Source organism: Vicia villosa, linkage group LG1, assembly GCF_029867415.1.
Source record: "Vicia villosa cultivar HV-30 ecotype Madison, WI linkage group LG1, Vvil1.0, whole genome shotgun sequence".
NCBI lineage: Eukaryota > Viridiplantae > Streptophyta > Magnoliopsida > Fabales > Fabaceae > Vicia > Vicia villosa.
In genome coordinates, this window is record NC_081180.1 from 73519695 (window position 1) to 73534359 (window position 14665).

Sequence of the window (14665 nt, forward strand, 5' to 3'; positions counted from 1 at the left end):
TCTATATCTGTTCCTTTTTGAGAAAAAAATAAATGAGCAATGGAATTATGGAACAATGGTCCCAAAGATACACGTTTATGAGTGGCTAACGTGTAGATGGATACCCACTTTCTCAAAATAAAGATTAGAATGGTATCAATCTTGGAAAAAAAATAAAGTTTAAATTTTCAACGAATTGTATTATTTAATATAACTTTTGTGTTAAATTATTATGCTATTTATTTAAAATTAATATTAGTTTAGATTTGATTTGATTTATTTAAAAAATTTAGAGATTAAATTTTGTATTGATATATTTGTGTGGACCCACAAATGAGTCGGCACATGTCTTGTCTTCGACAGGCACTGGCCCCGCAACGCGTCAGCAAGGGTCTCGCCCTAAGGATAAATGTGTATAATGATATTTACTTAGTTCATAACTACATGTGCGAAGTCATGCATACGACTTCCTAAGAAGTAGGCAGTCAACAGCTCACTCAGTCAAGGTTGAGCGGTTATCTCTTTATAGGACTCATTTATTTTTCACTTAGGTGGGCTCAACGCCAAGCTTTTTGGCATTTTCATCTTTCTTCTTAGATTCCTTCGGTTCATTTAAAAAACGATGTGCCTTATCACGCTCCTTAGTCGTAAACTTCTATAAGTGAACATTCCATTATTGTGTTCAGCTTGGTCTTTAGATCCATAATAGACCTATCTTTTTTACTATGAGCGTCAAACATCAAGCGCTCAATGTAAGACCCCTTAGCAGATGGATTTCCATCAAGTTAGACATCTACCTGACCCTCAACTAACTCGTCATCTTGTGGTCATTGGGAAAGTCGGCGTAGAAATTGAAGTAATCGCCCACATAATTCTTGGCGTCAAAGTTTGGGTTCTAAAAAGAGGGTCCATTGTTCTATTTGAAGGAGCCTCAGAGGTGGTTTATGGGCGATCTGTTATGGGTCGCGTCGTCATCATCACTGTCGTCTAAATTGACACTCACTAAAGGCTAAACTCCCTTGCCTTTTTGAACTTGAATCAGAGAAGAAACTCATTTGATCTCCCTAGGCTTGAGAATCTTGATAGACTTAAAAGAAAGGACGATCACCCCTTCAACATGCTTCTTCTTTTCTTTAACCAACGGTTCCTTTTAAAACACCCCCCTTCAAACTCTGGGAACTCAAAGAGACTCAATTAATTTAGATAGATTTCCTCATCAACCTAGGAAATGGAAAAGAGATTTCCTCATCAACTCATTTAATATAAAGGCAATTAAGACTCGCTCAAATAATGACCAGTTTAATTATTACTTTTATTGGATAAAGACATTCATGTTTCGAAAAATCTAACTTCGTATTCATATGAACTCCTCGAAAAGAAGAGTAAAAAAACGTTTTATAAATAAAATAAATTAGTATTTAAACTCTTGGGATAATTATTATTAAATAAATAAATAAAACAAAATATAACAGATCACTGGCCTTTATAAGTGACTTAACAACTTTAATATATAAGATAAATAAATATAAATTAAATTTGTTGTATTTGAGGATTACTTCAAACAAAGACAAATTAACTTATTGACCTGATATTGTAGTTTAAAATGGAGATTTCAGAACTATGACTAAACTCAAATTAATTAAGAAATCTTGACAAACGTTAACAACTTAAAATTTGAGTGAGTCAATCTTAGAATTCTTGATGATTCAGGTTTTGCTAAAAAAAATCCATTCTGTAATCTGAAAAGTCATAAAGTAGAAGAAAAATGGACTAGCCTATATAGCATTGATCATATTTACAAAAATGAATTTCAGGTTAACAAACCCTTCATTACGAAGATGCTTAAACAACCAATAGCCACTGCTACTATTATATGACGTCCACCGGCATCTGAAGAAGAAGATGCAGCAGCACTTTTCCAGTTGGTTCTTGTTTGATGAGGCTTCTCTTCCAAATTCCTACAGAAAATATTATTCAAATTGTCCAACTGATTCATTATATGGCGTTGAACCTCTGCGATACCTGATATCTGATGATCACGAAAATCAGTGAAGAACTAATGCAACATCAATATCACATATCTTAGTAATTCAAAGAAAGTTGACACATCACATAAGGTTGATACATACCTCATCTCTTAAAGGTGTCTCCTTAGCTAATTGTGATTGGAATGAGGAATTCGGCATTATAGATCCAGTTAGGGAACCATTACTCAAACAAGTGATGATGTAAGAGGTGGGAGCAGAGCCATCACAGGACTCAGATTGCAGGACCATGTTTTGTTGGTTTGGACAATTTTCGTTTGTGGTTAACTTAGAGTTCAGCTCTTCAATACGATATGCAAATTCGCCCATTCTATCATGCAGGGATGCAATTTGTTCTGAAAGCTGAGTGATGGCACCCTACATAGTACCAAAATCATTGTTGAATGAAATTTTATAGTGATCTTTAAATTAAGCATAGTTAAAATTACTGAACTTAAATAAACTTGCCTGATTTTCCAGTTTCGTTTCGGAATCTGAACTATTTTTTTCATGAAGTCTTCGATTGTTCGGCACGAATCCAGTTACTTTGGCTTGATTTTCATCCTTTTGATTTGTAAATGACTGTGACATATCACTATTGAAGATGCATGCACATGATTTTTTTATTGTATAAGATTGAATGTTGTAGAGTCAATAGAAAAGTATATATAGAGATAAAAAATATTCACCTTCTGATACGCTTATGTCTCATGGAAGCCCCATCACTAGAGGTTCTAAAATGTGCTGTGTTAGGGCTTGACACCAAATCCTCAGTAAGGTTGAGCTTTCTCCTTATTAAGTCATTTGGCATGGCCTGTGTGGGATAGTTAGAAAGAGAATACTGAAGAGGGACCATAGGTACTAGAAGACTATTGTATTTCATACCATTACAAGCTTTTCAAGTTGAATCTGCTCAATATACGTACGGGGAATGTATGAACCTTCCAAACCCATTTGTTGTGCTACGTATGATACAACTAATCGATCTGTCCCCTGTACCTGTTTATTATTATGCAATGTGTTATCAACCAAAAGAAAAGAGATTATAAACATGAAAATCTCACTAAACATTTGAGAGAGTAGTAAAATAGGATTATAGATGTACTCTAATATTACCTGAACATAATGTCGATTTAGTTGCTCAAGCCAATCTAGTTTAACACAAACCCCGTCATCAGATAAGATATGGCTGCTTCTTTTAAGGATAGTTGCTATTGTATATCCAAGGGCCATAAGTCCACCAAGAAGACGCACACTGACCGCAAAAGTAATTCTTGGTGATATGACAAACGGATCATCAGTCACCCATTCCTTCACGTATAAGCCAACAATTAGTTTACACAAGGCAGAAAGTCCATTCTTGGCTTTTTCGGATTTTAAATTTTAAAGAAAAAAGGAACAAAATTGGATGAGGCAAACCTCAAACATGAGACTGTAATTCCCATCTTTATTTCGCATCCGTAAATATGATTGACAGCTCTCTGGATCTTCACCGGGTGGTAGAAGATATATGTCATAAGTCTGCTCAGTTGCTTCCTCAAAATCTTGGGAGAGAACAGCTTTAATCCGATCCACCGATACATTCCTGGTCGACTAGAACAAATTATATAACATTGATCACTAACTCGTTATATAGCATCAACAGTCACAGTATACTTGTGTACTTACACTAACACAAGCAGGAATTTCTATATCTGTGTACTTACACGCTGACACAAGTATAACTACAATATTGTTATCTGAGACTAACCTTTAATATATAAGTAGGGCTTTGGAATCCAACAAATGGATTAAACTTGTTGGTTATTTTTATATGCGCTGTTTGGAGATCTGGCTCAATATAAGCCTTGTACATTGGATATACCTGCAGAAGAATAAATTGAGCAATTATGTATGTAAGCACAAATCTTCATTATATAGCAATGAAGGGAATAAAAATAAAGTGCGCACCGTCTCAGATATTTGATGAATGATTTCTTGAGGTTCTTGACCAGCACGTTGTATATCGCGTATAACTCGTTTGATGAGGTCAAGATGAATGCCTCCTGTCACAGATACTCGAAGGTCCAGTAGAGGTCTTAACCTTTCACTCAAAGCATAAATGCCCTCTATAATCACGATACGAGAGCTCGGAACTTCGACCGTCCTGGAAAAAAAATTCACTGCAAGCTAAAATTGAAGGCATAGCCTAGACTTCCTTATAAATTAATAGCAAAATACAGAAACAAAATACACAAGTCCAATTCAAAATTTGATTCCTACTATTTTGTTTCCCTTGACTTGCATATATATCTTGGCATTGTCTCGTTTCAAATTCTAAGAGAAATTAAGCTAATGAAATTTTATTTTTCTCATAATTAGTAATATTTGCTTACCGCCGACAAAATTAGTCAATACTTTTTTATATAATCATTGAAAAATATGCCAAAGTATTCAGACGTAGCTCAGGATTAACCTGTATCCCGTACGTGAACTGGATTTGAAATCATACACAGGAACTTCAACCGGCTTTCCTGCCTTTAAATCACATACATTTCGGAGCAATGTTTCATAGTCTGTTAAACGTGGATCTGCTCAAATCATCGTAAATCTAATCAGCAGTGAGCACAAGCTTGTACTTATGTTAGTGAGAAAAAAAGTACTATGTTATTTCACAATCGATACTTTTATTAGGGAGAAAAAAACGAGAGCATGAGTTGTGGCATTAATGTATTCACATAAGAAAAGATGAAATAACAGCTTACCATCAAAGTTTCCATCGACAATTCGACTAGAATCATTGTAATTGTCCATTGAAATAACAGCAATGTCAGGCATAGAGTTGAATATCTTATCAGCCAACACAGTCTTTCCAGCCCCCGAAGGACCCCCAATTCCTATTAATATCATTCCATCGTTTTTCTGGACCAACAACTGACATGCATGGAATACTGTAAAAAAACCATTCTCAAATGATAGTTTGTCTTTGATTGGAGCAACCTCATAGCGTTCGCAGTTTTTCTTTTTAACCAAACGAACTTGATCTTTTAATCGACCAAGATGTCTTTCTTGCGAATCATCTCTAAAGGTTTCTTCTGCCATTGAAGGAATGCTTATTTCCTGCTAAGCAAACATGTTTTAATGATAAAAACCATGCATTTTCATGCAATATCAGTGTAACCCTAATTTAAAACCATGTTTCCGATTAAAGTAAGAACGGTATTTTCCAAATAACATCATTCAAATAACATTCACTGGTAGAAAACCTACCTAGATAAAGTCCAAGAAATCAATGGCCACATGCAACAATAACAACAGCATTATGGAAAGAAAAACACAGAAAACCTAGAAAGATAATGTGAATGAAGAGTAAAAACAGATCCAAGAAAGCACATTGGTGATTATAAGATAACTCACCTCAATGGATCACGGAGGGATCAAGAAGAAGGGATCAACATAAGAGACTGAAAAGGAATTAATTAAGCTCTGAAAATATTGAATGTTTAAGGGCAAAAAAGCCGCTTCAATTCAACGAGATTTTCACAAGTTAATCAAAATCCAATTTCTTAGGGAGACAATGAATTTTGTGCAATTTGTTCGTGGAGATTTGATAATTCTAAGCCGTTATTACGCTATATGGAAGTTCTTTTTTTTTTTCGCGGGTATAGTTAGGGGTTTGCATGCATCTTACCCTATATTAGTAACCTTAATGGACATTATTGTAGTGTAAAAAATAACATAACCCAATTTCTTTAACAAAAGTTTTATTAAGTAAATGTAATTTGTGAAGTCTGTATTTAAAAAATTATGAATTAATAAACATTAATTTTAGAAACTCGATTGCATATGTGTTCGAATGTGTAATATCTTACTTATTTTGTATTAAATTTTCAACTATAATTTATATATTCGTTAGGAATGGCTATAATCAACCTTTGAAAAACAACATGTGTGCTCTGGCGAATAGAAGTTTGACTTTTCACTATTAATCTACTTGTTCATCGTGTTCACATTCTTGTTCCAAGTTCAATGGAATCTATTAAATCCTTGTTTGCTGGAATGCTCCCCCCCCCCCCCCCCCCCCTCTCTCATCGATACCCAACCCTAGAGTCTTTAGTCTTGTGAAAGTGGTCAAAACCTTCATAGAGGCAGTAAATAATGTGTGCAATATTCTTCAAAGTTAACTCTGGATTCCATGTGTGAAGGGAGATAGGTTTGTTATTTCGATCCCTGAAAATGAATACAAATTTAGTGCGGAAGAAAACAGCGTTTTAGCGTCAGCCAAAAGTCCTCGCTAAAAGGCAAAAAATCGACGCTGGCTGTTAGCGTCGACTTAGCGTGGATGTTGGGGTTGACGCCTCAAATCTCGAAGCTAAGCGTAGTGTCCAGTCAACATTATCTTTGCGTCGGCTTTCAACAATGCTAGACGGAAGCTAATGATTATGTGGAGACGCTAAAAAGAGTATATTTTATGTTAGCGTTGCTCTAAAGCAACGCTAGCTTGAAACACGTGTTTATGTAGCGTCGATTACTTTCATCACTAACTTGTTATATTTGTTACACGTGTATATTTAGCGTCGGTTATGGCGACGCTTTGGTGTTTATGTATTTATGTAGTTTCATTTTTTAGCGACGCTATTGATCTTAGACGTGTAATATTAGCAGCGGCTATATCCGACGCTAATTTTAATAGTTTTAATAGTTCTCTTTTTGCACATACATTTACCTATTTAAAACCTACTTTTAAGCAAAAGATCAACTTTACACATTGAGAGTTGTAATTAATTTGTAATGCTAAAAGGCCAACTTTTAAGAAGTGGTCCATTTAAACGTTAATAACATATTGGATGAGAATAAAAGTGAGTCATTTACACGCTATTGTCTACAATTTGATTCAAATTGGAGAAAAAAGATACATGAAGATGTAGAAGTCACTTTCTTTCTACTAAAGTTTTGTTTTCTTTACGTTAAGAAATAGAAGTCGTTTGTTTTCTCTATATACTTTAAGAAACAAACTTTAAAAAGTAACAAGAGTTTGAAACTACAAATTTTAAGAAATCATTTGCCACAAAAACATTAGGCCGAATGTACTCTTCCTTTTTCTTCAAAGTGTGAATGGTGAGAATCAAGCATGATCTTTACCTTGATACATAGAACACCTAAAAGCAGAATAGCTTGCATTGGAAGCATCAATGTAATGTTTAAAGTTTCAAACCATTATACACACACAGCTAAACAAAATTCAAATTTCCATTCAAAATTTTAAGCATTTGTTTTATTCACTCCAAAATTTGAGAAGTTACACAAACTATTGGAACATTTGTATGGCAATAAGAGGGAAACAAAATATTGTTTCCACCATATAAAAATCTGAGAGGGAATACACTTGCGTAGGCTATAACCGCCGCTACTATTATAATAAAAAATAAATAAATAAATTAACACAAATATAAAACAATCTATGGCTAGGGGCAAACTAACGTCAGTTCAAACCGACGTTAGATTTTAACAAATAGAAAAATAACAAAGTAAACAAATAATTACTTAGTGTCAGCCCCCATTGACACTAATATTTAATAAATAGTTAAATTAAAAATATAAAATGTACCTTGTATTTGCTTCAGCGAATCTCCAGAATTCCTTAACAAGATGAGTGAAGATGGGACCATACAGACGGTTGAAATATACTCTCCATCCTTGATTGTCTAATTCTTCAGTTAAATCAATTCCATTAGCTTTGAGATTGTCTAATGAATTACCGCGGGGCAATTTAGAATGTGAGGTTCGTTTGGTTATTGAAATGTTGCAAGAAATTGTTGACATGCAAACCCAGTTTGTTGTTGAGTTTGTTGTGATGACTTTCCTTGATTTTCCATTTCCTTAGAGAACTCATAGACTTCCTTTTGTTGAGCATCCATGGAGAATGTTTGTAGAGAAAATATCTTTAGGGTTTAAGGTTGAAAAGGAGAAAGTGTGGGAAGTGAATAGTGTAGTGTGTGATTGTGAAGTAGTGAGTTTAAATAGCCGAAAACAAATAACACGCAAGCGTGACAAAAAGAACGAGCGAATAATGATAACTTTTCACCTAAACTCAGAAATCCCATTGCTCGAGGTGTCACTCAAACGACGCAATTAAGAAAAATTTCCAAACGCATAATAATCACACAAAATAAGCGGACACAAGTTAATGTTTTCAACGTCGGGAATGCAAATAGTTTTCTGACTTGAGACATTTCTAACTGAGATAAATTCTAACTGAGATAAATTCTAACTAGTAGGAGTATCTTTGAAAAAAATAAATAATCAAGGACTTTAGATAGAGACCTAACCTGATACGCTTTAGTTTATGACATTTTTACCTTTCTCATTCAGTTTGTTTCTGAAAACCCATTTTGTTCCAATAACATGAGTTCCTTTGGGCTTTAGTACCAGATCCCAAACATCATTTATGGAGAACTGATTTAGCTCTTCTTGCATTGCCAGTATCCATTCATTATCTTGAAGCGCTTCTTCATAAGAATTTGGTTCTATCAGAGACACCAATCCCATAAGAGTTTCTTCAGATCGTTTGAAAGTGGATCTTGTTCTGACAAGTTCAGCTTTATCTCCCAAAATCAAATCTTCAGATAATGTTAACCTCTTCCTTTTTTGAACTGATGGAACTTCAGAAGGTTCTGATGTGTCATCTTTAACAGAAAAATTGTCTTCAGAATCCTTAGTCATTTCTCCAGATCTTGTAAGTGTTATCTCTAGATCTGCGAAAATTTCAAACAACTTTGACTTTTTTGAGTCAAGCTTATCATCAAATCTGACATTAATTAATTCTTCAACAGTACATGTTTATGTATTGTATACTCTGTAGCCTTTAGAGCATTCTGCGTATCCTAACATAATACACTTATGTGCTTTAGAATCAACCTTGTTCAGATAATCTTTCGAGTTAAGAATAAAACAAGTACATCCAAAAGGATGAAAATACAAAATATTTGGTTTTCTTCCCTTGCACAATTTATAAGGAGTCTTTTCATGAATAGGTCAAATAGAGATATTATTTTGAATATAACATGTTGTATTCATAGCTTCTGCCCATAAGTGCTTAGCCACGTTAGTTTCATTGATCATAGTTCTGGTCATTTCTTGCAATGTCATATTCTTCCTTTCTACAACTCCATTTTGCAGTGGAGTTCTAGGACAAGAGAAATCATGGGAAATACCATTAGAATAAAATAGCTCTTGAAAGTGTTTATTTTCAAACTCACCATCATGATCACTTCTGACTCTAACAATCTTAAAATGAAACTCATTTTGCACTTTAGAGCATAAACTAGTAAATGCAAAATGTGACTCATCCTTGTGCTTTAGAAATACTACCCACGTCCAACGACTATAGCCATAAACTATGACAAGTTAATACTTATTACCATTGACATATACAGTTTTCACTGGACCAAACAAGTTAATGTGTAGAAGCTCCAAAGGTCTGGAGGTAGAAAGAAAAAATTTAGATTTGAAAGACGTTTTAGAAAACTTGCCTTTTTGACATGCTTTAAAAAGAGCATATGAAGTAAACTTCAGCTTAGGTAAGCCATTGACTAACTCAAGTTTATTCATCTGAGATATCATTCTCATGCTAATATGACCCAAGCGTCTTTGCCACATCCATTGCTATTCATTTGCATACATTAAGCATTTTACATTTTAATTTTTAATATCAGAAAGCTTAATCTTATAAATGTTGTTTTCCTTGTTCCAATGAAGAGAACTTTGCCATCTTCTTGAGTGACAGCCTTACACATTTTCTGATTAAAAATAATGTCATAACAATTATCACTTAATTGACTTATGGATAATAAATTATGCATTAATCCTTCAGCATAAATTATATCAGAAATAGAAGGAAGAGATCCATCACCAACTATTCCAGATCCTTTTATACTTCCTTTATGATTTCCTCCAAAGCCTACGTAACCAGCATCTTTAAGTTCCAAGTTTTGGAACATATACTTTCTTCCCGTCATGTGACGCAAGCATCCGGAGTCCAGGTACACTGGTGTTTTGACTCTACTACATAGTATAACTCCAACATACACTATTTTATCTTTTGGTACCCAAAATCTTTTAGGTCTTTTTAAATTAGTTTTCCTAGAGTTTCTGACAAACTTGGGTTTGCGTGCATTAATAATTTTGTGTTTGTGCTTCTGTATGCAGATAGGAGAAGGGAGAAAAGTTTTGGTTTTCTTTAGGTGAGTTATGATCATCATCATAAGAATCATTACCAATTTCTCTTTTTCCATTGTGACTAACACCATAGATCATTGAAGCCATCTTGCTTCTATCTATGTTCTTATTTAAGAATTTCTGAAATTTCTTATCATATTTATATATGATAGTTTTAGAAGATATGGGGCTTTAGAAAGAATTTCTTAAAGTTTAGAACATTTTTGTTTAGAAAAGCATTTTATTTTTCCAAAATGAAAACATTTCTTTTTTTGTTCAAAAACTTCTTTCTCTAGCTTACCATACTCTTCAATTTCACATTTATGAACTTTCTTAAGGTTCTTGAATTTTCATTGAAGCTTCTAATATCTTTTCAGAGATTCAGATAAACTTAATTCTAATTCAGCATGAGAAAGTTAAGAAAATACATGTTATGAGTCAGACTCAGTTTCGATGGTGTGTGTAACGCCCCAAGCTGCTTTCAGGATTATCGAATGACCCCATAAACCACCACAATTCTTTTCAGCATGCTTTGAACTTATTCACACGCTTTCCGAGAAACTTCCTAGAAGGTCCCCCATCCCAATACTACTCCAAGTCAAACATACTTAATTATGGAGTTCTTATGGTTAGGCTACCGAAAAGAAGTTGCATCTTGTTGATATAGGTAGTACCAATCAATTCTTATAAGTCTTTCTTCGGTCATGCATTCTCTTTCCTGTACAGTCTCAGGATCCCTTTCATTCTGATGTGGCGATCACTGCTCGCCATCTTTGTCCATGAGTGTTACATGCGGGGCAACCGCTCTTTGTCCTCTTCGGCCTCGGGTGTTACATGCCCACCAGCTTCTGTATGGTTCATATTCGAACCACATCGTACTAGGAGAGGTATGGATCTGATACCATTTGTAATGTCCCAGACTGCTTTCAAGATTATCGACTGACCCCATAAACCAACACAAGTCTTTTCAGCATGCTTTGACCTCACTCACACGCTTTTCGGGAAAATTCCTAGAAGGTCACCCATCCCAATACTACTATAAGTCAAGCACGCTTAACTATGGAGTTTTTATGGTTAGGCTACCGAAAATAAGATACATCTTATTGATATAGGTAGTATCAATCAATCTTTATAAGTCTTCCTTCAGCCATGCAGTCTTTTCCTACACAGCCTCATGATCCCTCTCATTTTGTTGTGGCGACCACTCCTCGCGATCTTTGGCCACGAGTGTTACAAGCGGGGCAACCACCCTCTGCCCTTTTTGGTCTCGAGTGTTACTGTGTATCCTTCTGATGTTGTAGCCATGAAGGCTTGGCATGCTCCTCATCAGAATTAGATCTTGATGCTTCGAAGTCCGAGTTATCCCATGTTGCCACGAGACCTTTCTTCTTGCCACTAAAACTTCCTATTCTGAAGTTTTCTTTTTGGGTGCTTTCTTTCTTGAGCTTTGGACATTCATTTTTGTAGTTCATGGCTCCTTGCATTTGTAGCACGTAACTTCTTTACTTAATATTCCTTTGCTAGATGTTTTTGGACAGTCTCCTCTATTTCTGGATCCTCAAAAGTTGTTTTCTTTTCTTCTACAGTTTCTTAACTCTTCTAGATAGAAATGACAATTCATCTTCATCATCAGAAAATTCATCGTCAGAATCTTCCACTTCTTCAGCTTGGAAGACTTTGTTATTTTCTGACTCCACCCTTTCTAATCTAGACTTTAGAGCAACTAATTTTACTCTTTTTTGAGGATCATCTTATTCAAGCTCTAATTCATGACTTCTAAGAGAGCTAACCATCTCTTCAAGAGTTTTTTTGTTCAAATCCTTAGATAGCTTCATCGCGGTAACCATTGGTCTCCATCTTTTTGATAGACTTATGATGATCTTCTTAGCCTGACCAACAATAGTATAACCTTTGTCCAAAAACTTGAACCCCTGCAACTAAGGTTTAAAACCTTGAGAACATAGTCTCAATAGTTTCTTATTCTTCTATCTTGAAAGCCTCATATTTCATAATTAAGGCCAAGGCCTTAGTTTCTTTGACTTGAGCATTGCCTTCATGTGTCATTCTTAACGAATCAATAATGTCTTTTGTCGTATATCTATTTGTAATTTTCTCATATTCATTATAAGATATAACATTGAGAATAATGGCTTCGGCCTTGTGATGATTCTTGAACTCAAGTTTATGTTCATCATTCATTCTTTTTTTGGGAGTGTGAATACCAATCGCAATAACAGGTGCTTCATAACCATTTGTGACAATCTCCCATAGATCAATATCATATCCTAGAAAGAAACTTTCTTGTATTTATTTCCAATAGTCAAATCTTTCTCCATCAAACACAAGAGGTTTAGCATTGTAACTATCTCTTTCATGAGTGTTAGCAACGACAACCATTTAGAAGTTTTTTTCACACTAGACCTCTCTACACAGTTAAATGTTTGATATAGAAATTAACAATAGAGCCAGAGCTCTGATACCAATTGAAGGTTAAGAAAAACACAAGAAATGGGGGATTTGAATTGGGTTTTCTAAAAAAAAATCTTCTAGAAAAACTATCCACCATAATCAATGAGATAGATAAGAAATGAAGAAATATTGACACGTTTAGTTTATACAAGTTCACCTTAGAAAATGCTAATCTTGTCCACCCGCCAAGGCTAAAAAATTTATATTACACATAACCTCTAAGTGTCTAGAAAGACACCTTAACCCTCTCAAGTATACAGACTATCAACCTAGTCACTTGAGGAATACAAATCTCAACAGATTTACAAATGATAATGTTTACAAGATATTGCTTCTAAATAAGCAAATTGAAACAAAAAAATAAGAATAATTGATAACACAGCTAATGAGCAACAACTCTTATGTTCTAGATATTCTCACAACAGAGTGTTTAAAAACAGTGGAACTAGTGACGTGACCTTTGTTGCACCCCAAAATTTGCCCTCTTTATTTGAGATATAAGTTAATAATAACGTTTATTTCGTCATTCAAAATTGAAGAAAATCAATAAAGAGTTTTCATGGGTTTAAGAAGATATGGTGTGAAATGTGGTTTAAAACAGTGGAAATACGAGAAAATTCACAAGTCCTAGTGGGAAGGTGATATGAGTTGAATTCCCGTGTAACCCTGACTGTTTAGACCATATCTACAACTTTCGTGTTCAGCTCGGAAGCCAATTCCTTGAGGAAGGTTGCCAGATTTGCAAATTATTTGAGATTTCACAGTGAAAAATAGTACTGAATGTAGGGTTTCGGATCTCGGAAAATTCATATCTCACAATCCACTCGTCGGATTCGCTTGAAAATTTAACCGGAGCTCCGTACCATAATTACCAAGATTTCATATGTTCGGACCGAAGGCCAATTATGCACTGAAAACTCCCAGCATTTTAAGGATCGCCGCGTTGTCTCTGTAAAAAGTGTGCTTTCAAGCATGTTGCGCCTAGTTTGAAAATTCATAACTTCTTTGATTTTTATCGTATGAAGTCCATTCCGGGGGCATTTTCTCAGAAATTTCATTAGCTTCGATTCTTCGTCACACATGCCTGTTCAGATTCTGAGCCGAAGATAGGGTTTTATCGAGTTCTTTGAGCGGTACTCACAAAATTCTGCACAGTCGTACCAGATGAATCGACGTTTCTCGTCATTCAAACGCGCGTAATTTCTTCATCGCTTATCAGATTGAGACTATTCTCGCGGCGACGAGTCAGGAATTTGGTCATCTTCGCAGTGGCATTGGTTTCGTTCCAGAATTCAGAGTCGAACCGAATTTCCTTAAAAATGAGCCAAAATAAGATGCATCAAGGGCAATTTGGACATTTCGCGTTGACAATATATAAACATTTTGCTCTTCACAAATCAAGGGAGGACTCTCATAATTTCACTTCACCCAAAAAGATCAAAAACACTTTCTCTCAATTCTCTCTCAATTCTCTTGGATCAAAACCACAAATCACATAGAACTTTCATCAATACTCATCAATTTTCTTCAAGAATTAAGAACAACATGGATTGAAGATCAAGGTTTCAAGTTCGAATCTCTCCTTCCTCTTCTTGATCTTGCGCGCCACTCTCCTCTTCTCTTGGGATTTGCTTTTCGACTTCGCTTTTGTGTTCGCGTTCGTGTCGTGTTCGTGTTCGCGCGTCGATTTAGATCTCCATCCGGTAAGCTTTCGGATCTTGAATTAAGTGCTTAATTGTTGATCGTTATGTGGATTCGAATCTAGATTCATATTTTGTTGTTGATTAATGTTGATTGATGATGATTGATCGGTGAATTTGCATGTGGATTGATAGAATTGATAGTGATTTGATGAGACCTAATAATTGTTGCATATAATTGATGATTGTTGATGATGAATTGTGACATTCGTGTTTGGATACATGATTCGTTGGTGATTTTGTGTGCATAATTGTTAATGTTCATGTATGTTACTTGTGTCGCACTCAAAGTGTTTG

The 14665-nt window shown here is 35.0% G+C and overlaps 1 protein-coding gene across 2 annotated transcripts; it reads right to left on the reverse strand.

The window, feature by feature from the left end:
• Positions 1-1586: 1586 nt before the first annotated feature.
• LOC131609571 (inorganic pyrophosphatase TTM2-like) lies at positions 1587-5573 on the reverse strand. 2 transcript variants are annotated; one of them, XM_058881299.1, is made up of 12 exons: positions 5400-5573; positions 4748-5102; positions 4459-4573; positions 3954-4149; positions 3754-3867; positions 3423-3596; positions 3120-3314; positions 2889-3002; positions 2693-2817; positions 2472-2598; positions 2109-2381; positions 1587-2008 (listed from the first exon to the last, which is right to left on the reverse strand). In XM_058881299.1, exons 2-12 carry the CDS (start codon positions 5082-5084, stop codon positions 1790-1792), a joined length of 1989 nt encoding a protein of 662 aa, XP_058737282.1. In that variant the 5' UTR covers positions 5085-5102; positions 5400-5573; the 3' UTR covers positions 1587-1789. The 2 variants fall into 2 exon arrangements, 1 of the variants encoding a protein (XP_058737282.1); XR_009286257.1 differs by lacking the exon at positions 1587-2008 and having other exon boundaries at positions 2244-2381; positions 2472-2585.
• Between the last annotated feature and the right edge of the window lie 9092 nt (positions 5574-14665).